The sequence below is a fragment of the Populus trichocarpa genome, chromosome 10 (genome assembly GCF_000002775.5).
Source record: "Populus trichocarpa isolate Nisqually-1 chromosome 10, P.trichocarpa_v4.1, whole genome shotgun sequence".
Taxonomy (NCBI): Eukaryota; Viridiplantae; Streptophyta; class Magnoliopsida; order Malpighiales; family Salicaceae; genus Populus; species Populus trichocarpa.
In genome coordinates this window covers 7529597-7555173 of record NC_037294.2, presented here as the reverse complement: position 1 = coordinate 7555173, position 25577 = coordinate 7529597, and the positions used below count along the sequence as shown (strand labels likewise).

At 36.7% G+C, this 25577-nt stretch overlaps 3 protein-coding genes and 1 long non-coding RNA gene across 7 annotated transcripts; 2 read left to right on the top strand and 2 right to left on the bottom strand.

Annotated features, from left to right (window-relative positions):
- Nucleotides 1-607: 607 nt before the first annotated feature.
- Nucleotides 608-5496, top strand: LOC7492389 (cysteine-rich receptor-like protein kinase 2). Of its 2 annotated transcripts, XM_024610255.2 has the most exons (9): nucleotides 608-743; nucleotides 1204-1292; nucleotides 2340-3129; nucleotides 3257-3370; nucleotides 3504-3643; nucleotides 3747-3957; nucleotides 4143-4377; nucleotides 4511-4661; nucleotides 4776-5496. In XM_024610255.2, the coding sequence occupies exons 3-9, from the start codon at nucleotides 2364-2366 to the stop codon at nucleotides 5112-5114; spliced, it is 1956 nt and encodes a 651-aa protein (XP_024466023.1). In that variant the 5' UTR covers nucleotides 608-743; nucleotides 1204-1292; nucleotides 2340-2363; the 3' UTR covers nucleotides 5115-5496. The 2 variants fall into 2 exon arrangements, with proteins under 2 accessions (XP_024466023.1, XP_024466022.1); XM_024610254.2 differs by lacking the exon at nucleotides 608-743 and having other exon boundaries at nucleotides 1008-1292.
- Nucleotides 5385-13654, bottom strand: LOC18102400 (uncharacterized). Of its 2 annotated transcripts, none has more exons than XR_008060379.1 (4): nucleotides 13318-13654; nucleotides 13063-13161; nucleotides 12853-12987; nucleotides 5385-6088 (listed from the first exon to the last, which is right to left on the bottom strand). It is a non-coding gene; the product is annotated as an uncharacterized LOC18102400 (long non-coding RNA). The 2 variants fall into 2 exon arrangements; XR_008060380.1 differs by having other exon boundaries at nucleotides 13073-13161; nucleotides 13318-13465.
- Nucleotides 6604-11556, top strand: LOC18102401 (cysteine-rich receptor-like protein kinase 2). Of its 2 annotated transcripts, XM_052456657.1 has the most exons (9): nucleotides 6604-6700; nucleotides 7177-7265; nucleotides 8317-9106; nucleotides 9232-9345; nucleotides 9479-9618; nucleotides 9721-9931; nucleotides 10117-10351; nucleotides 10484-10634; nucleotides 10738-11556. In XM_052456657.1, the coding sequence occupies exons 3-9, from the start codon at nucleotides 8341-8343 to the stop codon at nucleotides 11074-11076; spliced, it is 1956 nt and encodes a 651-aa protein (XP_052312617.1). In that variant the 5' UTR covers nucleotides 6604-6700; nucleotides 7177-7265; nucleotides 8317-8340; the 3' UTR covers nucleotides 11077-11556. The 2 variants fall into 2 exon arrangements, with proteins under 2 accessions (XP_052312617.1, XP_006378229.1); XM_006378167.3 differs by lacking the exon at nucleotides 6604-6700 and having other exon boundaries at nucleotides 6837-7265.
- A 734-nt stretch (nucleotides 13655-14388) lies between the features above and the next one.
- On the bottom strand, nucleotides 14389-24578 carry LOC7460768 (homeobox protein knotted-1-like 6). The gene is made up of 5 exons (XM_002315646.3): nucleotides 24038-24578; nucleotides 23660-23779; nucleotides 23367-23502; nucleotides 15034-15272; nucleotides 14389-14719 (listed from the first exon to the last, which is right to left on the bottom strand). Exons 1-5 carry the CDS (start codon nucleotides 24308-24310, stop codon nucleotides 14558-14560), a joined length of 930 nt encoding a protein of 309 aa, XP_002315682.3. The 5' UTR covers nucleotides 24311-24578; the 3' UTR covers nucleotides 14389-14557.
- Between the last annotated feature and the right edge of the window lie 999 nt (nucleotides 24579-25577).

Below are 25577 nucleotides of genomic sequence, written 5' to 3'. Positions count from 1 at the left end.
TTTAAAATTTAAAAAATATATTTTAAATGAAAAACAGGTTTAACCTGAAACGGGATCTTCAAAATTTAAAGGCAATTAAGAAAATATCTGAGTAAATTAAGACAAAAAAAAAAAAAAAAAGGAAAGAATAAAACAAACGTGTCAGTGTGAAGTCAAATATGGTTAGCTCGAGATTTTTCGGTGTACAACGCCCCAAGGCTGAGGTTGTTTTCAACGTTGAAAAAAATTTAAGGATGCAATAATAAGTTATAAATTGTCGAGTATGCAGAGGGGGGACTAGAAGTTTATTGACGGTGATGGTGATGATGATGCGTGATGAATCAACAAGTTATGACAGCGTCACGATAATCATAACGGTGGTGATTATAGCCACAATTTGTCCCTGGAATAATCAAGATTTTCAAAGTAGTGCGAAATGAAGTAAAATCTGAGTGCATAAGAACCCGAATCTAGCAAAAAGATAAGCACCGGTTCGTCTAATTATCCTTCCGATAGATTATGGAGAAATTTCCGTTGGTTTTCCGTCGAGATTCCAAGTAATTAGGCTTTGTTTGGGATTAAAACACTACCGCAAGTTATATGGCACCAAAAACATGATTATGGTGCAAGACTCAAAAGTCAACAGTTAACTTTCTTTCTAGGCTCTCATGGATGACAAGGCAAGTAGTGCCTTCCTCTGTATCCATTCATCCAGCAAGGCACTTCGATCCATACATACTATTGTCTTCCAAAACCATTCTCTGGTAAGAATATATATACACCTGAAAACACTGCTCTCATTGCCATTAGACTATAATTGAAAGGGAAATGATTTGCCATGCTTTTTATGGCGAGTATCAATTGCTTTGAAATCGAGTAACATTTGAATCCATCTGGGCTCAATTGATCAGATTATGAATGTAGAGCTCAAGTTGCCAAATTGAGATAAAAAAAAGGGCTGAAATTTATATTGGATTACTTACCGTCAAAGGACAGAGTTGAAGAGTGTAGAACCGCGTTTCTGCCATATTTTTTGTTGGTTTTTGAAACGACTTTCGGTCTCCTTCTCCCTTCCTACTATTCTTCCTTCCCTTTTGAATTTTTAGAGAGATAGAGAGAGAGATTGGTGTCGTTTGTATCTTCACTTTGACTTGAGCGCTTAGCAATCTTGTATTCAACTACTCAGATGATAATAATATTCTTCTTCTTCTTCATCTTCTTCAGTTGTAAAGTAAGAAACAGATAAAGCCAACACTTTCTCCATTATTGCTCAAGATCTCTCAGTTCAGCTACTCTACACAACACTAATTAAGGTATGTATGTATGCATGCAAATCTATATATACAATTTCTTGTCTTTTTATCTTTTATTTTCTTTGATAGACTAATAATTCTTTAAAAACAAAAGAAAAAAAACTTGACGTTGCAGAGGTAGCTAGGAAGGAAGCTTAATTTAATTAGAAACTCATCTCACCCTGCTAGTCTAGTATGATCAAGAAAAACAATATTAACATGAATCATTTTATTTTATTTTTTTGTAAGAAAGGTAGTCGTTCCTTCTTTCAGTTCTTTTTACTTTGATTTGGCTGCCCAACATAGCTGTCGAAGCTGGAATATTGGATCAGAATCGTGTAATCAGGGACATTTTTATGTTTTTTCTCTGTTCCTCTCACCAAATAATAGACAGACAAACTACTCAACCACGTGTTCGAGGTTTGTTCAGTAGTTTTGTATAGGCCTGGGCTTAGGCGTAGCCTAGCTGTCACCGTCTTAACGTCTTGCTAAAAAATTTAAGAGGATGGATGCGATCCAAGAGAGGGTGGGGCTGGCCTTGGGGTGCAGGAGTGGTCCCTTGCCTTTTTGGATAATTAATGCCCCACGCTGCTTCTGGATCATTTAAGAATTTGACGGCAAATTCTTCTTTAATCAAGATGAGCATCGGGTTTCTAGTACCATTGGATCTTGCCCAACACGCATACTCACGGCCGAGGTGGTTTTTTTCTTTTCATCTTGTTTCCTTCTTTGTGAGATATATCGTGTGAAAATGGTGAAGAAAAACAGGTGTGAAATCAGGAAACTCCATCTGGGCTGTTTGGCACCAAAAGAGTACCTACTTTTTTTGACTTGAAAAATGAAGGAACCCATGATCTGCAATCTGTTCGAGTGTGCCACAAATAAAAAGCCGGCAACAACTCCACGCTTTATTTATGCCCAGCCCATTTCCCTTTCTCGAGTGATTACTCAATCCATAGTTTTGACAGTTCTGGTCTTTGTTGTGTTTTCATTACTCTCGACGTGCTAACCCTTTTCGATCTTAGTCATGACTTGAGATTTTCTAACGACCTGATCCACCTTGCACAGCCAATCCTATAATCGAAGCCAAAGATGACAAAAGCAAACCAATCGATCCCTTACCAAAGTATTTTCTTCTGCTTTTTTGGGTATGTTTTGTTGCGTGAACGGGTGGTGGTCGGAGATCCTAGATCCCAGACGGTCCAAGTTATGTGTGGACGCCAACTGGAGCACAACGCAACTATCTTCGTGCCAAATTTTGTAGCCACAATGGGAAACATCAGTGACCAGATGCGTGCGTCAGGCTTTGGAGTTGCAGTTTCAGGCTCTGGACCTGACATTAACTATGGCCTTGCCCAATGCTATGGGGACCTGTCGTTACTTGACTGTGTGCTATGCTACGCCGAGGCACGTACGGTTCTTCCACAATGCTATCCTTATAATGGGGGTCGCATTTACCTTGATGGTTGCTTCATGCGAGCTGAGAATTATAGTTTCTATGAAGAATATCTAGGACCTGGAGATAAGGCTGTTTGTGGAAATACAACGCGTAAGAGTTCAACCTTTGCGGAATCGACAAGGCAGGCTGTCTCACAAGCAGTCACTAGCGCATCAAATAATCAAGGTTATGCACGGGTACAGCTCACAGTTCCGGGCACAAATGAGTCAGCTTATGTGTTAGCTAATTGCTGGAAGACATTAAATGCAAGCTCTTGCAGGGCATGCTTGGAGAATGCCACTGCATCTATATTGGGATGTTTGCCTTGGTCGGAGGGCAGAGCACTATATACTGGGTGTTTCATGAGGTACTCGGATATAGATTTTCTCAACGACGAACTTGGGAATGGAAGTTCCAGAGGTAAAGGAATTGCATTCTCTTGTATTGCAAAGTTGCTATGACTGAATGCGGTTCATGTATATATTTGAAGTTCATACACTAATAAACTTGGCCTCGTGATTCATGCATCTGGATGAATGAACTGCAGGGAGCATTGTAATAATAGTTGTTTCAGTTATCAGCTCTCTGGTGGTTTTAGGACTTGGAGTATCTATAGGAGTTTATATATGGAAACGCAGATATATAATGAAGAAAAGAAGAGGTAACAAACTTCCTTAGCTTGTGTTATCTGCTTCGGAAAATATATAACGCTCATAATCTGACAACTTATAACTGTATTGGTTATCTTTGACATTTTCCTTGACTTCTGGGATGCTTGTGTCTTCATCTTACAGGTTCTAATGAGGCTCAAAAGTTGGCCAGAACCCTCAATGACAGTAGCTTGAACTTCAAGTACTCGACACTAGAGAAGGGTACTGGATCTTTTGACGAAACCAACAAGCTTGGACAAGGAGGATTTGGATCTGTTTACAAGGTTGTTCTCTACTAGTTTCATTATGATATGTTAGTACCAATCAAATTCTTCTAAGAACTAAATTATACCAGGGTTTGTCTTAAGTTTTATTTGTTCATTGCAGGGAGCTTTACCTGATGGAAGGGAGATTGCAGTGAAGAGGCTCTTCTTTAACAACAGACATAGAGCTGCGGATTTCTACAATGAAGTAAACATGATAAGTAGTGTGGAACACAAAAATCTGGTCAGGTTGTTGGGGTGCAGTTGTTCTGGACCTGAAAGCCTTCTCGTCTATGAATTCCTGCCTAACAGGAGTCTCGATCGTTTCATCTTCGGTAAATGCTATAAATCTACATTTAAACCTTAATTCTGATATTGCAAAAATGCTATCAATAGAGTACCAACAAAGAATACTTGCCTTACTGCATTGCTGATATTGTCGCTGTTTTAAGTCTGTGTCGGAGTTGGAATGCTGACTGAAATGGAACTTGATGGTGTTTTGCATATCTAAATGTGGCAGATCAGAACAAAGGCAAGGAGCTGACCTGGGAGAAGAGATATGAGATAATTACTGGCACTGCAGAAGGTTTAGCCTACCTTCATATGAACTCCAGTATCAGAATCATTCACAGAGATATAAAGGCCAGCAATATCTTGTTAGATTCAAGGCTTCGCGCTAAAATTGCTGATTTTGGGTTAGCCAGGTCTTTCCAAGATGATAAGAGTCACATCAGCACAGCCATTGCAGGAACATTGTAAGTATCTTTCTTTCAGATATTTCCAAAGTGCTCGAAAGACAATTAGCTGGCCCAGAAATCTTGCAGTACTTTAAATGCAAATTAAAGTCCTTGAATATTCGAACAAGCAATGAATTCAAATAATTTGCAGAGGTTACATGGCTCCGGAATACCTAGCCCATGGTCAGTTAACAGAAAAGGTAGATGTCTACGGCTTTGGGGTGCTTTTGTTGGAGATTGTTACAGGAAGGCAGAATAACAGGAGCAAAAACTCAGAATACACGGAGAGTCTAGTCATACTAGTAAGTTTCAGATGCTTTCCATAAAACTTCCTTGTTGTCTTTAATTTAAAAGTATTTAAGAAAGGCCGGTCTTTTAACTTATCCATAAATCCTCTCTTTTGTTGGAGAAAACAGACGTGGAAAAAATTCCAGGCAGAAACTGTGGAGGAGCTTTATGACCCAAATCTGATGCTGCATAACCACCATGATAACAATGTTATGAATGATGTTAAGAGAGCAGTGCATGTGGGCCTTCTGTGCACCCAAGAAATCCCATCACTTCGACCAACAATGTCAAAGGCTCTACAAATGCTAACAACTGAGGAACATCTCCCTCGGCCCTCTAATCCCCCTTTCATAGACGAAATGACCATGGAACTCAATGACATATGCGAGGACCCATGTTACCCCCTTAATTCTGGTACTTCAGCATCAATTGCCACCATTGAAAATAGTTCCTTCCACCCAAGATAACCTCAAGACGGATGAAAGGTATATTTCACAAAGGAACAGTGCATCATACTGCTTCTATTTATTGAAACTGGCCAAACATCTGAGGCCACAGTTCCACTAATTCAAGCACCGTGTCAGAAGCATTTGCAAAAAGAATATGATGATGGGCATATGAGAAGTTGTCAATAAATTATACAGTTGTAAAGATGAGATTGAGTGCAGTAATGCCAATTCCTATATCATCATGGAGTTGGACAAGAGTGCATGACAGTGTAAAGTTTTACAGACTGATTTAGAAAATTTTGTAGGATTAAATAAACAAATCTAGCTGAGGAAACTAGAATTACAAGTTTTAAGATCTTTTTGAAAATAAAAATCATGTAAGAATACAAACTTCTTGATTGAGGGGTTGACATGCATTTCCTCTTCCATCAAGGATGCTCTTGGGCAGGAAGCTCCCGTCGAAAAATAATACAACGGAAATTCATCATCCATGGAGCCAGATTGTTGGTGGCTTTTAGCTTATCATTTGTAATGCCTGAGTTGCAGTAAACATTCTAAACATAAAAATCATCCACCCCTATATATAATATGTCCTTCCCAAACAAAAACTTTGAAAACATGCTGTTAAAAACTGAGAACCAACCTCATCTAGCGCGTGGCTACTACATTCCCCATTAGGCCCCCACTAATCTCATAGTGTTTGGCAGTACAAAATCCTATTTCCAGAGCAAGTTCTTCCGCCTACAGTTATCAATCATCATAGATAAAAGGACAATTATTAATGCAAAAGCATTCGTTGCTAAGGATCGGATTTCATTCCTCTGAGTCCAAGCACATTATATCGACAAACATGGAGAGAAAAAAAAAAGACAGAAAAGCACTCTTCATTTTGCAATTAAAATCAAGGACTGATGCTTTAGAACTTGTATATCAACACAAGGGTGAGAAATGTCACGATTTGTTAATTCAAATAAGAGGGAAGAAGATAGGACCTGGTCTCAGTACTCTAAACATCTCCTGCAAGGCCTTCCGCTTATCCACCGCATTTTCGAAACCCATAACGTATATTATGAATTTTCAAAACAAGCTCAGATACCATATTAAAATAATTAAGATCAAATATAAAAAAAATATTAGAATTCTAAATAATTTGTATATTATGAATGCTTAGTCTTAACCTAAATACAAATAAAGTATATATAGATTAAACTGAAAGTATTATTCTACCCTTAATAAATAGAACTACATAAATATTATTTAATATATTTAAGAATATGGTTGTGATTATTTTTTAAAATATTTTTTATTTAAAAATATATCAAAATAATATTTTTTAAAATTATTTTTGATATCAGCTCATCAAAATTATTTAAAAACATTAAAAATATTAATTTAAAACAAAAAAATAAAAAAAATTAATTTTTTTTAAAACATTTTTAAAATACAAAAACAAATATAATATAAATGCAAGAATAGAAATCAACAGTTAATTTTATTTCTAGGCTCTCATGGATGACAAGACAAGTAGTGCCTTCCTCTGTATCCATTCATCCAGCAAGGCACTCCGATCTATACATATTATTGTCTTCCAAAGCCATTCTCTGGTAAGAATATATATACTCCTGAAAACACTGCTCTCATTGCCATTAGACTATAATTGAAAGGGAAATGATTTGCCATGGTTTTTAACTTTTTATGGTGAGTATCAATTGCTTTGAAATCGAGTAACATTTGAATCCATCTGGGCTCAATTGATCAGATTATGAATGTAGAGCTCAAGTTGCCAGATTGAGATAAAAAAAGGGCTGAAATTTATATTGGATTCCTTACCGTCAAAGGACAGAGTTGAAGAGTGTAGAACCGCGTTTCTGCCATATTTTTTTATTGGTTTTTGAAACGACTTTCGTTCTCCTTCTTCCTTCTCACTATTCTTCCTTCCCTTTAGAATTTTTAGAGAGATAGAGAGAGAGAGATTGGTGTCGTTTGTATCTTCACTTTGACTTGAGCGCGCTACCTTGGCAATCTTGTATTCAACTACTTAGATAATAATAATATTCTTCTTCTTCTTCATCTTCTTCAGTTGTAAAGTTAGAAACAGATAAAGCTAAGACTTTCTCCATTATTGCACAAGATCTCTCAGTTCAGCTGCTCTACACAACACTAATTAAGGTGTGTATGTATGCATGCAAATCTATATATACAATTTCTTGTCTTTTTCTCTTTTATTTTCTTTGATAGACTAATAATTCTTTAAAAAAAGAAAAAGACAAAAAACTTGACGTTGCAGAGGTAGCTAGGAAGGAAGCTTAATTTAATTAGAAACCCATCTCGCCCTGCTAGTCTAGTATGATCAAGAAAAACAATATTAACATGAATCATTTTATTTTAGTTTTTTGTAAGAAAGGTAGTCGTTCCTTCTTTCAGTTCTTTTTACTTTGATTTGGCTGCCCGACATAGCTGTCGAAGCTGGAATATTGGATCAGAATCGTGTAATCAGGAACATTTTTATGTTTTTTCACTGTTCCTCTCACCAAAAAAAAGATGGATAAACTACTCAACCACGTGTTCGAGGATTTATCAGTAGTTTTGTATAGGCCTGGGCTTAGGCGTAGGCTAGCTGTCACCGTCTTAATGTCTTGCTAAAAAATTTAAGAGGATGGATGCGATGCAAGAGAGTGTGGGGCTGGCCTTGGGGTGCAGGAAGGGTCCATTGCCTTTTTGGATAATTAATGCCCCACACTGCTTCTGGATCATTTAAGAATTTGACGGCAAATTCTTCTTTAATCAAGATGAGCATCGGGTTGCTAGTAACCATTGGATCTTGCCCAACACGCATACTTACGGCTGAGGTGGTTTTTCTCATTTCATCTTGTTTCCTTCCTTGTGAGATATATCGTGTGAAAATGGTGGAGAAAAACAGGTGTGAAATCAGGAAACTCCATCTGGGCTGTTTGGCACCAAAAGAGTACCTACTTTTTTTGACTTGAAAAATGAAGGAACCCATGATCTGCAATCTGTTCGAGAGTGCCACAAATAAAAAGCCGGCAACAACTCCACGCCTTATTTATGCCCAGCCCATTTCCCTTTCTCGAGTGGTTACTCAATCCATAGTTTTGACAGTTCTGGTCTTTGTTGTGTTTTCATTACTCTCGACGTGCTACCCCTTTTTGATCTTAGTCATGACTTGAGATTTTCTAACGACCTGATCCACCTTGCACAGCCAATCTTGTAATCGAAGCCAAAGATGACAAAAGCAATCCAATCGATCCCTTACCAAAGGATTTTCTTCTGCTTTTTTGGGTATGTTTTGTTGCGTGAACGGGTGGTGGTTGGACATCCTAGATCCCAGACGGTCCAAGTTATGTGTGGACGCCAACTGGATCACAACGCAACTATCTTCGTGCCAAATTTTGTTGCCACAATGGAAAACATCAGTGAACAGATGAGTGCGTCAGGCTTTGGAGTTGCAGTTTCAGGCTCTGGACCTGACATTAACTATGGCCTTGCCCAATGCTATGGGGACCTGTCGTTACTTGACTGTGTACTATGCTATGCCGAGGCACGTACGGTTCTTCCACAATGCTATCCTTATAATGGGGGTCGCATTCACCTTGATGGTTGCTTCATTCGAGCTGAGAATTATAGTTTCTATGAAGAATATCTAGGACCTGGAGATAAGGCTGTTTGTGGAAATACAACGCGTAAGAATTCAACCTTTGCGGAATCGACAAGGCAGGCTGTCTCACAAGCAGTCACTAGCGCATCAAATAATCAAGGTTATGCACGGGTACAGCTCACAGTTCCGGGCACAAATGAGTCAGCTTATGTGTTAGCTAATTGCTGGAAGACATTAAATGCAAGCTCTTGCAGGGCATGCTTGGAGAATGCCACTGCATCTATATTGGGATGTTTGCCATGGTCGGAGGGCAGAGCACTATATACTGGGTGTTTCATGAGGTACTCGGATATAGATTTTCTCAACGACGAACTTGGGAATGGAGGTTCCAGAGGTAAAGGAATTGCATTCTCTTGTGTTGCAAAGTTGCTATGACTGAATGCGGTTCATATATATTTGAAGTTCTTACACTAATAAACTTGGCCTCGTGATTCATGCATCTGGATGAATGAACTGCAGGGAGCATTGTAATAATAGTTGTTTCAGTTATCAGCTCTCTGGTGGTTTTGGGACTTGGAGTATCTATAGGAGTTCATATATGGAAACGCAGATATATAATGAAGAAAAGAAGAGGTAACAAACTTCCTTTGCGTGTGTTATCTGCTTCAGAAAATATATAACGCTCATAATCTGACGACTTATAACAGTATTGGTTATCTTTGACATTTTCCTTGACTTCTGGAATGCTTGTGTCTTCATCTTACAGGTTCTAATGAGGCTCAAAAGGTGGCCAGAACCCTCAATGACAGTAGCTTGAACTTCAAGTACTCGACACTTGAGAAGGCTACTGGATCTTTTGACGACACCAACAAGCTTGGACAAGGAGGATTTGGATCTGTTTACAAGGTTGTTCTCTACTAGTTTCATTATGATATGTTAGTACTAATCAAATTCTTCTAATAACTAAATTAGACCAGGGTTTGTCTAAGTTTTATTTGTTCATTGCAGGGAGCTTTACCTGATGGAAGGGAGATTGCAGTGAAGAGGCTCTTCTTTAACAACAGACATAGAGCTAAGGATTTCTACAATGAACTAAACATGATAAGTAGTGTGGAACACAAAAATCTGGTCAGGTTGTTGGGGTGCAGTTGTTCTGGACCTGAAAGCCTTCTCGTCTATGAATTCCTGCCTAACAGGAGTCTCGATCGTTTCATCTTCGGTAAATGCTATAAATCTACATTTAAACCTTAATTCTGATATTGCAAAAATGTTTTCAATAAAGTACCAACAAAGAATACTTGCCTTACTGCATTGCTGATATTGTCGCTGTTTTAAGTCTGTGTCGGAGTTGGAATGCTGACTGAAATGGAACTTGATGGTGTTTTGCATATCTAAATGTGGCAGATCAGAACAAAGGCAAGGAGCTGACCTGGGAGAAGAGATATGAGATAATTACTGGCACCGCAGAAGGTTTAGCCTACCTTCATATGAACTCCAGTATCAGAATCATTCACAGAGATATAAAGGCCAGCAATATCTTGTTAGATTCAAGGCTTCGTGCTAAAATTGCTGATTTTGGGTTAGCCAGGTCTTTCCAAGACGATAAGAGTCACATCAGCACAGCCATTGCAGGAACATTGTAAGTATCTTTCTTTCAGATATTTCCAAAGTGCTCGAAAGACAATTAGCTGGCCAGAAATCTTGCAGTACTTTAAATGCAAATTAAAGTCCTTGAATATTCGAACAAGCAATGAATTCAAATAATTTGCAGAGGTTACATGGCTCCGGAATACCTAGCCCATGGTCAGTTAACAGAAAAGGTAGATGTCTACGGCTTTGGGGTGCTTTTGTTGGAGATTGTTACAGGAAGGCAGAATAACAGGAGCAAAAACTCAGAATACACGGAGAGTCTAGTCATACTAGTAAGTTTCAGATGCTTTCCATAAAACTTCTTTATTGTCTTTAATTTATAAAGTATTTATGAAAGGCCTGTCCATAAATCCTCTCTTTTGTGGGAGAAAACAGACGTGGAAAAAATTCCAGGCAGGAACTGTGGAGGAGCTTTATGACCCAAATCTGATGCTGCATAACCACCATGATAACAATGTTAAGAATGATGTTAAGAGAGCAGTTCATGTGGGCCTTCTGTGCACCCAAAAAATCCCATCACTTCGACCAACAATGTCAAAGGCTCTACAAATGCTAACAACTGAGGAACATCTCCCTCGGCCCTCTAATCCCCCTTTCATAGACGAAATGACCATGGAACTCAATGACACATGCGAGGATCCATGTTACCCCCTTAATTCTGGTACTTCGGCATCAATTGCCACCATTGAAAATAGTTCCTTCCACCCAAGATAACCTCAAGACGGATGAAAGGTAGATTTTACAAAGGTACAGTGCAACATACTGCTTCTATTTATTGAAACTGGCCAAACATCAGAGGCCACAGTTCCACTAATTCAAGCACCGTGTCAGAAGCATTTGCAAAAAGAATATGATGATGGGCATATGAGAAGTTGTCAATAAATTATACAGTTGTAAAGATGAGATTGAGTGCAGCAATGCCAATTCCTATATCCATCATGGAGTTGGACAGGAGTTGGACAAGAGTGCATGACAGTGTAAAGTTTAACTGACTGATTTAGAAAATTGTGTAGGTTTAAATAAACAAATCTAGCTGAGGAAAACTAGAATTACAAGTTTTAAGATCTTTTTGAAAATAAAAATCATGTAGGAATACATTCTTGATTTGAGGGGTTGGCATGCATTTCCTCTTCCATCAAGGATACTCTTGGGCGGGAAGCTCCCGTCGAAAATTAATACAATGGAAATTTATCATCCATGTAGCCAGATTGTTTGTGGCTTTTAGCTTATCATTTGTAATGCCTGAGTTGCAGTAAACACTCTAAACATAAAAATCATCAACCCCTATATATAATATGTCCATCCCCAACAAAAACTTCGAAAACATGCTGTTAAAAACTGGGAACAAACCTCATCTAGCGTGTGGCTACTACATTACCCATTAGGCCTCCACTAATCTCATAGTGTGTGGAAGTACAAAATCCTGCTTCCAGAGCATGTTCTTCCACCTCCTTCCCTGTATAAAAAATACAAATCATGTCACCTCACTACAAAAAAATTAAAGATAAAAAACTCTAGAGGAGAAGCATGTTCCTTCCAAACATGATAATCAACTTGTCATCTCCTTCCATGTTATAGTTGTTAGAGAGTAATGTAAAATTATTCTTTGAACTTTTCTTAATAACTTAAGTTTTTGGGTTGATTTAGTTCTTTAACATGATATCAGAACTTTGATGACTAGACGGTTACAAGTTTGCACTTGAAAATGTGTATTAAAGAGTAATATAATTGGGTTGAGATGGTTTTTGACAATAATATTCTTCAAACTGATGGGCTCTTACCAATGGTGAAAGGTGGGCTAAGGAAATTTCCAGACATAGCGAGTAACAGGAATTATCGGGAAAAAAAGACCTTATCATTGACACAGACAAACAATTAGATATGCAGTGTTTGGAGGATTGAGCTTTCATCAGATTTCAAGTTTTGTCTACTATGAAATCACTGTTCATCTAATCCAGCAAAAGGCATAGTAGATTACAAGTTACAGAGGAACAACGACCCTGTTAAATATTCTCCTATTGAGCCCTTCAAATATTCATACTCTTTGCAAGACCATATGAAGTTGCCACAGGGACGACAACATTGTCAATCATCCATTCCTTGTGACAGGAAACATACAAAAGAATTTATTTTATCAGATCCTGATTAGGAGCGAAATCTACACATATCTGATAATAAGTTCTAACAAACATTCTTAGAAAGAAGGTTAAAACCAATAGGAAAACTGTGTTTCAGAGCCTACAGCTATCAATCATCATAGATAAAAGGACAACTATTCATGCAAAAGCATTCGTTGCTAAGGATCGGATTTCATTCCTCTGGTCCAACAGGCACATTATATCAACAAACATGGAGAGAAAAAAAGAGGCAGAAAAGCACTCTTCATTTTGCAATTAAAATCAAGGACTGATGCTTTAGAACTTGAATATCAACACACGGGTGAGAAATGTCACGATTTGTTAATTCAAACAAGAGGGAAGAAGATGGGACCTGGTCTCAGTACTCTAAACATCTCCTGCAAGGCCTTCCGCTAATCCACCACATTTTCGAAACCCATATCCTATGGGAATAGCATCAAAGTAACAATCTTGGAAGGGCAAATCAGTTGCCTCGCCCTCAACCCACCTGTGATCAATCAATGCAATGTAAATCAGGTTATCCAAAATGTTAAAATCACTAGGTGCGAAAAAAATCTTTTACCAATGCTCACTCGATGCTCTTGCAGTAAGCCTTTGCAAGCAAATGTTGCCGGGACGAAGCCATAAACAGCTGCTCCTTTGAGAAATCAAGATTACTCACCTGCAAATCTTGACAAGAGATTACTTTCCATTGCTACACTCACGCAATGTGATGATTCAAGCACAACTAAGGATTCAAAAAGGAATTAACTTTTTCTTGTAAGAAAAAAAAGAGAATGATATTGGGACACCGAAAATGGGAGACTGTGTGCTGGACCTGTGTTGTGGAAGTGGGGGTTTAGCATTTCTCTTGTCTGAAAAAGTTGGCTCCAATGCGTTAATTACCCAGTCGAAGATACGGCCATAAGGTTCCAGATACGAAGCTGACCCAAACTCAACAAATCATTCAACTGTGCAAAACAAAAAAAAACGGGAAGGGGCAATGCTGTTGAAGAGCAGCTGGCGTTTGTTAGCGCAACGATTGGATGGGTATGGGAAGGTGTAGTCGACAGGATGAAGATTTGTAACCAAAACTTAGCTGCAGCTGAAGCGATGCTAAGACACCCAAGCTCTGTTTTTATCTTCTCAAACTTTGTAGTTGATAAAGAGACCAAAGACTAAAAAATAATTAACTTATGTCAAGAAGCTCAAAACTGACATGGCAATTTTCCAACCATTGATGAAATCTTGCGGTTCAGAATTGATGAGGTAATTTATTGTCCATGTATTGCATTAACACCAAATGTTTATGCATGAATAAATATTATCCATTCAAGATTTATCAAACTAGTATCACGACCGTTCATCAAAAGTAACTTGTTTCATTTTCTGATTCACCTCACTTGCATTATGTCTCCCAAATTGTAATGGATAAACTCAGCTAAACTGTTGCTTTCCTTGAAAGTGGCTTTGAGGAGGATATAATTAAACACATATATTAATTTAACTATTATTAACACTTTAATGTGTTTAATCTTCCTGTATAGATAGGGAATTAAAACACTTGAAAAGGATATTTTTCAAAATATTTTTTATTTAAAAATATATTAAAATAATATTTTTTTTATATCAACACATCAAAATAATAATAAAAATTCTAAAAATTCTAAGAAAAATATTAATTTGATTTTCAGGAGCTCACTCCAGACGGACGGAATTTGTCAAGTGATTTTGAGTGGCAGAACAGTGTCTCCAAATGAGAGGCTGGAGGTTTTTTCTCCTAGCACAAGAGATCAGTGGCAAGATGTTAATTCTGTCAGACTTTGATTTATACGAGCAAATCTGAATCTCACTAGTCTAAACAACCAAGATAGACCTCGAAGATTACACATCTTCTACAGAAAGAGCATAACGCCAAGAATAAGGAGTAGATTATTCATTCAAACTATGTAAGCATTAATTGCGAATATACATGATGCAAAATACAGTTAATCTTCCTTTCTTTTTTATTTCTAAAGATGAACTTTTCAATGCCAGCAATGTTGCGTTGCATAATGTACATGAAGCCAACAGGAATATCAGTCGTCTTCTGTAAAGAACTGCCCAGAAAGATTATCCATAACAGCAAATTGCAGGTTCTCAGATGGTTTCCAGTGGCGCTTACGTTGATTTATAAACCAATTATTAATTTGCTTCTGATCTAGTCCCGTCGATTCGGCCAATGCTATCTTATCAGCTTCCTGGAAAGATGATTAAGCAAGCAAATTATCGTCTTACCAGCGTTGAACTTTGGAAAACAATTAAAATCCTGCCTGCACAAATTCATAGCATTTACATATATATATATAGCTACCAGCATCAAATGAAACATCTACATCCGGCCCATCTGTAACTCGTTTATAAGAATCAAAAGACATAATGCTACCCTTCTCAGTTTCACACCTGAAAATAATTTCGTGCGTTCTATGATATCCTATGCATCGGAAATCAGGACTTGCATATTTTAAAAAAAACTAAAATAGATGCAGCCTCAAGGAGAGAGAGAGATACACACAGTTGGATATGGCCATTTATAGTGAGCATCCCACCATCCAAGTAGGGTTTGCCTAGCTTCCTTCGGTAGCTTTCCTTTCTTTTTTTTCTTTGAGAACTCCAGCTTCAGCGTACCAATATGACTTCCAAACCTGCGGAGAAGTTTATCTTTAAGCTCTCGGTCTTCACCACTTGGTTGAGCTTCATGCATATCCAACTCCCCTCCACTTAACTCCTCATCTGATGATGGCGCACCTTCATCTACACAAGTGAATTGAAAAATCCTTAAATGGTTTATGCATGCACAAAATACATAGAATCAACAATATACATTCATTCATTTATCCTACAACTGACACTTAATTGAATCGAGCTGGTGAAATCTCAATTTAACGTTACTAACCCTGACCCAGCCCTTTAGAGCCTGTGAAAAACTACCGAAAACATTCTTCCATTCCTATAGCCAAGATGAGCCTCCTAGTCCTAGTGAAGGATAACCGAAGTGATTGGTTATCATTTTTATTGACCATCCCATTACACCATCCAAGCACAATAATAATTTAGGGTTCAGTATAGTACTTCTTTAACAAACGCCGTTGCTGATCAAGAGGAACGTAGGAAAGATAATACTCGCACACTCTAATGGGTAGAAATTAAGGATATGTTTGTTATTGATTAATAGCAAAAATAATGTTAACAAAGTGAGATTCTGAAGGAGTACCATCAGATAAGACAGATAAGAACGGTTACCATCAGATTCATGCCATTAATCTTGATTCAAAAATTAATTCATCTATGACCTTGAGTTATATGCCATTGTTTAATCATTGAAACATTAGGTCATTATTGTGTGCAGAAAGAGTTCATTCTCGTCATTAATCATGAGGTCTTAAAATACATCAATGAGCAACATAAGCTGAACAAAATACATGTCCTGTTTCTAGAGTTTACTTTCTCCTCGAGGCACCAATCTGACAGGCTCAACAATGTGATCGATACACTAGCTGGTGGGTTACTCTTCTCGAAACCATACGCCTCACTTTGTAAGGTTTGACACTTGTTTATTCCAAAGCAGCTATTAGCAATGAGTGAAGTGATTAAGCTATTTTTCATAGTTACTTGTTTAGTGGCTTGCAAATGTGTATTCTAGACTGTTTTTTGAAGAATATATTATTTGTGAGCTGCAAAGCAAGGGTTACTTCGAACGTGATAAGGCTCTGTTTTGCTCACCTCTAATTATGATTGGCCTAAGTTTTCAAGTCCATTGGCACGGTTTGTTGTGGTGTCTCATCTGTCAGCGGTCTAAGCACACCTATTCCAGCTCTTTGGATGGATGTTAAGATTGATTTGCCTCGTCTCAAGAGTTGTGGATTCTATATTTTTGTGGTAGTGGATAGGTCCTCCAACATGGGCCATTTCAATGCTTGCAAGAAAACTACTACAATGTCCAACCCTACTTCAAGAAGGTAAGGTGGCTCACTTACATGGGATTCTTAGGTCCATCAAATCTGATTAGGATACCAAGTTTATGAGCCATTGTCTATAGGGGAAGTTGGGCATATCTGAATTTGAATAAAGCCTCCTACTACTTTCAAACAATTGGTAATCGATGTTTAGGGATTCTTTTAAAGAGATTGGTAGGGAGAAAATTAAAGAAATGGAATCTTGCCTTATCACAAACTGAGTTCGTATATAATAGTCAAGAAATCACAGCAGTCAACTTTGTCCTTTTGAGGTTTTAACGTATGGCTAGAATACAAACATCAAGCGTACTTGACTTGGCGCCTTTTCCCTGTATTGGGTACTCGAGCGTCAAGGGAGAAAACATGATAGGGTATCTTTGGGGGGTTCATGATTAGGTTGAACAGGCAATCACTGATAGTAATCCAAAATATAAGTCACTGCAATTAGGTCGCTTTTGAGGTTGAAAATTCAATACAAGCTATGCTTACCCATGACTGGTTTCCAATGAGAGAGTGCAGCAAGCTTTGAAAAACAAAGATGGGGCCTTGTGAGGTGCTGTAAGAACGACAATTCCTAGAGACTTTGTCTTCCTAGTTATTTAAAGAACTCTAACGTCTTCAATGTGCGTTACTCAACTTAGTAGTTCTTTCTAGCCTAGGGAGAAGCAGGAGATTTTGAAGGAGCTACCTTGACAGAGCACACCAACTCAAGGATGGCAAGAAACATTAGTTGAGGTCGATTTGGGGATTTTTATTTACCCTTTATTATTTTGACCATAACTTTTTCTATGAGTGTCAGAACGAATGCAAATCACCTCTATCCAGAGAGCTTGTTTCGTGAGCACATGAAGACAATCAATCGTGCTCGTTAGGGTTTTGTGTTTTTTACTATTCTTGTTAACTTTTCGAGATTATTTTATGCTGCTTTTTATTTCGGTTTCGGCTTAAGTTCTATCTACTTGTTTTAGATAGTATTTTTATTTTATTGAATAATTAAGATTTACCTTTTTTTTAATAAAGTTTTTAACCCTAGCTATTTAAGCGTGACTTGTGAGCTATTTTTCAGCATTCAGGATTTCATTTCCTGTTGGGATACCTTATAAAATGTTTTAGGGTTTTTCTCTTTCAATCCCCTCCGAGTTTTCTTTTTCAATCTCAATTTTTAAAACTCAAGTACTTGTGTCTAAAGCCAATTAGATTATTACATAAACTAACTTAACATTAAGTGTCCTAATTAAGAAGAGAAATATATAGAAAATAAACAATTAAGAGACATATTTTTAATTACGATATGAAGCAGCAACGACACTAGGCTGGGAACTGTAATGTTAAATAAACAATAAATATTATGGAAGAAATAAATCAACTACGAACAATTAAGAGACATATTTTTAATCACGATAAGAAGAGGTTTGTTTCTAAGAGAATAATTTCATATGACCTATAATTATTTCGGAGGTGACCCCCAAAAATCACTTTGACAACTCAAGCATGCGAGGAGATCTGACCGTTGGAAGAAGGAAAAGGAAGCAGAAGATGGAAGTTATTAAAATAATATTTTTTTTTTATTTTTTAAAAATTAATTTTAAAATAAGTATATCAAAATATCTAAAAACATTAAAAAAAATATTAATTTAAAACAAAGAAAAAAGTAATTTTTTTTAATTTTTTCAAAAACATTTTTGAAAGCAAAAACAAATCTACAATTTAGATCCGTTATTTTTAAAGTATCTTTTATTTAAATATATATTAAAATAATATTTTTTATTTTTAATATCAGTATATTAAAATAATCTAAAAATACCTAAAAAAAATTAAATTTAAATAAAAAAATTAAATTTTTGATAAACACACAACAAAACAACATTGCCAAACAGGTTATTAAAAAAAAAAAAAAAAGTAGAGTAATGCAAAGCTAAAAAAAAGCCTAAAACCATTGCAATGAAATGTAATAATCACTATTTCTTTCCTGAGAGCATATATAATCATTACTATTTTCTTAGCTTATGTTTCTTATGGTACATGGATTAGTACTCCTTTATGTTTTTACTCAGTTGTAATATTCATGGTGGTTTCACCGGAGGTGCCCTTAAAAGTTGTTACTTTTCCCATGTTAAAAAAGTTGAAGGTCAGGCAGCGCTTCGTTTGGTTATATCGTTTGTCAGTGAGAGGCAGGCTCAGAGAGTTCCTGCGGACAAGATGGTAGCCTATCAAATCAAGCTTGCAGAAAAGACTGCAGAGAAGGTGAGGTATGGTTTTTGAACGACGATCTCAAATAATTGAGAACAGAAAATTGATGGCCCCGAACCAAAACCAAGGCAGCCCTAGTAATAGCTATAATCAAAGCTATTTATAACCCTAGTAATAGCTATAATCAAAGCCAAATAGCCTACTGATATAATTAATCCATACCTCAATCATCTCTGAACTTCCAGTTATGGAAATTGCTAGCGTGACATGGATATTGATTCTTCCCAAAGGAGTAAGATCTCTGCTGTTCATAAATCTAATAACAAGAATAAGATATGCTACGGTTTTGCTGGCAAGGTGTGCGTATGTTCTGCGATAGTTAGTTTTTGTAGCTGTGGTTTATAGTTTTGTTTTAAACCAAAGTTCTAAGAGATTATTTAATGGGATCCTACGCTAACCATTTCTCTAACAGGGCCGTACTTGTGAGTGATTTAGAATTTAATGGAGCGAACAAATCCTCCCAATTATTGTTATTTTCCACCAGACCTTAAAATAATGCTAAACGTTACGGGAAATTGTGGACAGCGACGGGAAGCGGGATGGGAGAACACGCTGGAAAGAAGCCAAAATTGGGACCCGCAACAACCCAAGTTCAAAGCTGAAGGATAAGACACGTGTGAAGCACATCAAGAAGCACAAAGACCCACAAAGCCACAAAGAAACAAATGTCCATGGAAATGACAACCACTAAACTATACATTCCATATAGCAGACAGAAACAATAGCTAGCTAGAGCACGAACAGGTTCTGCTCAGTGCTAGTGTAGAGGCAAGACAAGTAGAGATGGCATTCAATGATGAACTCTCTCTCTCTCTAGTCTTTCTTTATACAGAAGGAAAAAAGGTAGTGGGATCACAGCGAAATCTGCGGGAGTCCCATGTGAACTCCGGCCACCCGCCCTAACCGGGCATAAAGACCCATAAAGTAGCCTTCATTAATTTAGCCTAACCCCACCTGTACCCACCGCCTACCCCACATGCATTGCATACCAGATAACACCAAACAATCACTCTCCTCTCCGAGCAAGTCAAGAACTACATGCATGCTATGCTATATGCTATAACAGCAGGTTTTTTTAGGGAGCACCACCTTGTGTATTCACCTATCCAACTATCAGACAAGTCTACATATATTTCATTTAGCACGGACAATAGATGGAGCACCAACTAGCTAGAGCATTGATGATTCATTAATAGACATATGCTGGACTTTAAAAAAAATTAATCATCATGTACTCTAGCAAGTATGTTTTGCCGAAGCGGGGAACCTTACGAAACAAACAATGGACATCCAGGGATCCTGTAGTAGCACCAACACTTTTGACACAGCTGCTATGCAAGGGCGTCAAGGCAAAGAACATGAATAATTAATGAAAGGAGGTTTCGACTTTTTTTTCTCCTCTCCACTAATGCATGTTGCAATTCTATTTAGTAGCAGAAAAAATGCTTATATATATCTTGAATCTTTATCGATTGCAAATTTCAACTCAATATTGACTGCGTCATATAGCCAAATAAATTTCGAGGAAAAGTAACCCTGGAAAGTTTAGCATGGATTATCAAATGTCTCAAGTTCCGAACATAATGGTAGACCAGTTTTTATCAGCAAAGCAATCTACCAAGTTGTATTAAACAAATTGCATTACAAAATGCATGGGGGACATATCCATCTAAGATCGACTGGGAAGTGCAATGAAGGCAGATAGCGGCATTATCAATTATCATGGTCGTCATCGTCATCATCATTAATAATAATAATAATAATAATAATAATAATAATAATAGATAATAGATAATAAATAAATAGCAGACCTGAAAGGATAACACAAAGTTATAGCAGCCTTGCAGATATGCACCTTAGCACAATCAGAGCACGTGTATGTATGCTAATATGTAGTAATGTCCAATTGACATCCGTTGTCATGTCTACAAGTCTTAGCAAACGTTGGTCTTCTGAAAAATTAAAAGATTTGAAAATCCACTAAAGCAGAAGAGAAAACAAGAAACGCGGGGAAGGGAAGATGAGATGAGAAATGATACGAACATCTTGCAAAAGGGCAGCTGGTACTTTCGAATGAAAACAATAATAGATCGAAGTTGCCAACTAATACCAACCAGATAAGTGTGATTTCACAAGCTTTATCATGTTTAAGTTGATAATCACCCTGAGAATCTGAGGCTGCCATGCCCATTTCACATGCAAGACCTCCACTCGTGCTTAAAAAAAGTGCTATTCCATCCTGTCTTAAGGGTTTTGACAAGCAAGCAAGGGAAGTCCTAATGCAGTCAGCAAGTGCAATTTGTTCTAGGTTTACTTCTACTTTTCTGCCATTTAAAAATTAGGATTCAGATTAAGTTACACGGCCTCGAAAGAGTTTTGAGGGTTAAAATATCAAAAAGCAACTTTATGTCATATAGGAGTAAAATGGCAGTTATCATCCAGCCTCGAGCTGATTTCTCGTAGAAAGTCATCATTTATACCCATGAGATTAGTTAGATTCCATATGTCACGCGACAATCTATTGTTGATGAGGATTATAATAACAAAATACTCTCTGTTTATAAAATTATCCATGCTTGAAATCTAAACAGCTACCCAAAAGATAATAGCTGCGGCAAGAGCACTTTAGAAACAGAAGCCTGCCAGTTCTTAAACAATTTTTAATGTTCAATTTTTCACACTCCACCATCCTTATCCATGCTCTATTGGAACTTGAATTTCTTTAAAGTGACCATACTGGGTATCATTACAGGTCAATGACATTCCCATTGGAACTAGGCAAGCCCAATTTATTTTACAACCATGTGAAGGTCCAAAGCATGCAACATATACAGGTAGTCTGAAACATAGATTTTTGCGTTTTCTTGGAACCATGCGCACCAAAGAAAGGAAAGGCTAAATGCAAGGGAACTCAACCACTCAAATGACGAATTCCCATTCACCAAAAAGAAAACTAATTCATAAGATGAAAGGAATGAAAATTAGCCTTTAATCAAAACTTCTATAACTCATTTGTTGCTCTCGGGAATAAAATTAGAGCAGTGCTTGGAATAGGCTTTGAATGAGAGATAATTTGACTAGCAAAATACTATCAAACAAACACAATGCAACAATATTGTACCATCTAAAGGTTTAAAAATTATTTTGAGAATATTCTCATCAATTTAGAGGAGCATTAACTATGGTATATGCACAAGCCAGCACACAAGCTACACTGAATGATTTCTTATCTTTCCACAAGACTGCATCATTCATGATCATATTCATAGGCAAGTTCAGCTAAATTATTACTTGAGAATGTTCTGTCTGCACAGGAATATCCATGTCAAAGAAAACTCAAGCAGGTTCAAGCTAGTTAGGACTTTAGGGTGTGACACTAGAAAATGCTCTAATCTTTTAACTATCACCATTTTATTATATATATAAAAGCATGCTTGGGAAAAGCAGTGATCGACAAGTGCAACAAAGAAACAAGGCCACATCAAAACAATTTCTAACAGCAAAAATCCATTGACTCTTTTCTTGGTCTAATTAGCTATGCACACATTTTTCCATGTTCGAGTTTCTCAGGTAAGCAACGACACCATACTAGTTAAACTAAACTATATTAAACTAATCACATCAAGTCATCAAATAATGTTTAAAAAAAAAATCAACGGCATGCCACATACATTAAGAGTGGAAGAGATGTAGAATGGCACCTTTCATTTACTTTGATAAAATCTCAAACGGTGAATTGGCTGGTCAAATTAGGACTTGTGCTTCTACCAAGAAGCATTAACTAATTGGTTCTCCATAATCAATGGTCTTTTAGTTGGAAAGGCACCCGCCACTGTACAAATACTATCGGACTACTATTTATTCCATCAGTTAACTGAGCTCTGAAATGTCAAATCCAGAATCTCTAAAACAAAAGGTTCTACTTTGAAGCCTCATTTTTCCTGACACCGACAAGGGAGGGAAAGAAGAAGAAAGCGAGAAAAAGAAATTAAAAGGAAGGACTCGCAACAGAAAGGATGAGTGGGAAAATGCAAGTAAATTCAAGCTCATGCAACGATGAACTGAAAAGGGAAAAGGTTCGAAGACTGTTGCAAAGTCCATCACTGCAGAACCATTAACCTTCTTACTCCATCATTTACAAAACAAGGACGAGAAATATGACATAAGATCATAACAAACCCAAATTACCACAAAGAGATTAAGTATTTCAGGTTATTAATTCAAGAAGGGAGTGTGTACTATATTTACTTAAATGAGCAGCAGTTGTTGCTAATGTAAACAAGTCACAAGTGTCTAGCTAGCTAGGGTTTTTGTTGTTTGTTTTGTTTGTTTGTGATGTTATCGCTGTACCCGTATTCTTCGATTGTTCTCTTATCGATAAAGGAGTTTTTGCAGATAATAAAGAAAAAGGAAAAGGAAAAATGTCAGTAACTAGCTAGGACTAGGAAAGCATGGCCAAATTAACTCATGTGAGTTTCATGTATTATTAACACCACGAGTAAAAACACACGAATCTGCCCTTGAGACGCATTGATAATGATGAGAAGATTGTAATTTGCACGAATAATGCAATAACAGAGAAGACTAAACAAGTATAGCACAAAAATCAAAGGATCTTCCATAGAAGGAGAAAGAGACTGACCAGAGATGCTTCTGATGGAGGCACCAGTGCAGAGATTACGAAGCTGCATTTCAATCTTGTTCAAGAAGGTTGTTGCTTCATCAAAAGGCCTTTCAAGATCAGATTTATACTTCACCAACAAATCACAGTAGGTTTCCTACGAAGAAACACAAGGCAGATGAGAAAAACCCAAACCCCATAAAAAAATATATAAGTACATATATATATATATATATATATATATATATATATATATATATATATATATATATATATATAGAGAGAGAGAGAGAGAGAAGGGTGGGGGAGGGGACCATGAATTCGTCTAGCTCGGGATCAGCTCCCCAGTACGTGGAGACAGCGTCTTGCTTAAAAAGGTCGTTTTCTCGCCGGATTTCATCCAAGAAACACGCTATCCCCGGAGGCGCCCCTACCTGCCAAAACAAAACAAATTCTCTAAAGCTCTATATGCGATTCATGAGCTAATATATAATTCTCAAAGTCCCAAATAAGTCATCGAGAAATACTACTAGCCCTTAAATAGCAATTTATAAATAGATTAGCACTCAACAACTTTTTCTTTGCCTAGCTACTAGCTAGGTCTTGTAGCTTCCATGTATATAATAGGAGTAAAACTGTTATCAATTCAACTGCTGCTAATGCTATGCTTTCAGTGCTAGTTGGATGATCACCTTCTGGCAATCGATATAAGCCTCGAGTAAACGAGGATAGCAAGGATGCGAGGCAATTTTGGCTTTGATCAAAGCGGACATATCTTCTTCTGTTCTGATCGAAGCCGCCTCTGAAAGCAACTCTTCGGATCCAAGAATCGGAATCCGCAGCCGAAGAGTTTCGGAAGACAGCAAGCTCTGGTACTCCGATTGTAAAATCAAATCCTCCGGCGACATCAACGCCTTGTCTGAGTAGTCCGCCACCGTTGAGTGCAGACCGTACGTTCCGTCCATATTAGCAGAAGGAAGAAGGCACAGACAGCTTGGCCTTCTAACTTTGTTTTCTTAGCGTTTTGTTCTTAATTTGTAGTTTTTCTATGTTTTTGGAGTTGGAGTTCCATTAGTAATGACTCTTAAGTTTGAATTTGCTGGGACAATAGAAGCTGAAAGGGGCCTTGGAGGGTGTGATCTTATGGCTAACATATAAACAATGGACAGATGTTCAAGCAAGTGGGAAGGGAGGATGTCATTTGAGAGGAAAAAATGAAGAAAAGGGAAATGTTTTTTTCACCCTCCTGTTATTTTTACCTTTGTGTTGCGTGATTTTTGCAGAATTTATATTGGAATTAATTTTTTAATTTTCAGAAATTAATATTAAAAAAATAAATAAAAACATTTTAAAAATCAACGACAAATATTTTAATTTATTTTTTAAATTTAATTCGTATGTAGGGATTTATAGGAGATAAAGCTTAAAATAGAAAACATTAGAGCTAGCTTTTTAGAGTATAAAGTACTTTTAGCATCAGCATAAATCATGTACAGGCCAATTAATTTTTTTAATTTATAAAAAATAAATTTTAAAATAAAAAAAGTGTGGATATACATGGGATAGATTTTAAAATTAAAGAGCAACAGAGTTACTTCGCTTATTAGAAAATGTTTGGGAACATGGTTCAACTTGTATTCTTAAAAAATTTGAAATTTGTTTTTTGTTAAAATTTAATATGGTTTGTACGTTTTGGATCGTTTTGATGTGCTAATGTCAAAAATAATTTTTAAAAAATAAAAAAACATTATTGACATGTATTTTGACACGAAAAGTTATTTGAAAAGCACTCATAATCACACTGTCAAACACGCTTTTAGAATATGGATCAGGTTTAGCATCATCTCAAATGATCATGTGCAAGTCATATGATGTTTTGTTAATTTAGATTATGAAAATAAATAAGATGACATGTTAAAAATTAAAAAAATATTTTTTTTTAATCAATGATTAAATTAACATGATTAAGAATATATTAAGCAATTAATTACCTTAAAATACTTCAATGCCTTTTTATCTTTTAATTATTTACTAATTTGTTTTGCTTCTCATGTAGAAAATAGCTCCTGTACGTCCGAAAAGACTCTAAAATATCTTTATTGATTATTTCTTTGAAAAACAAACAGTAAAAAGGGGTAGAATATATATATTTTTTCTTTTTTTAAAATTCAATTTCAATTCCTTTTTTAAGGCGTATGTATATATTAAAATGTATTTTTTTTTATTAACATG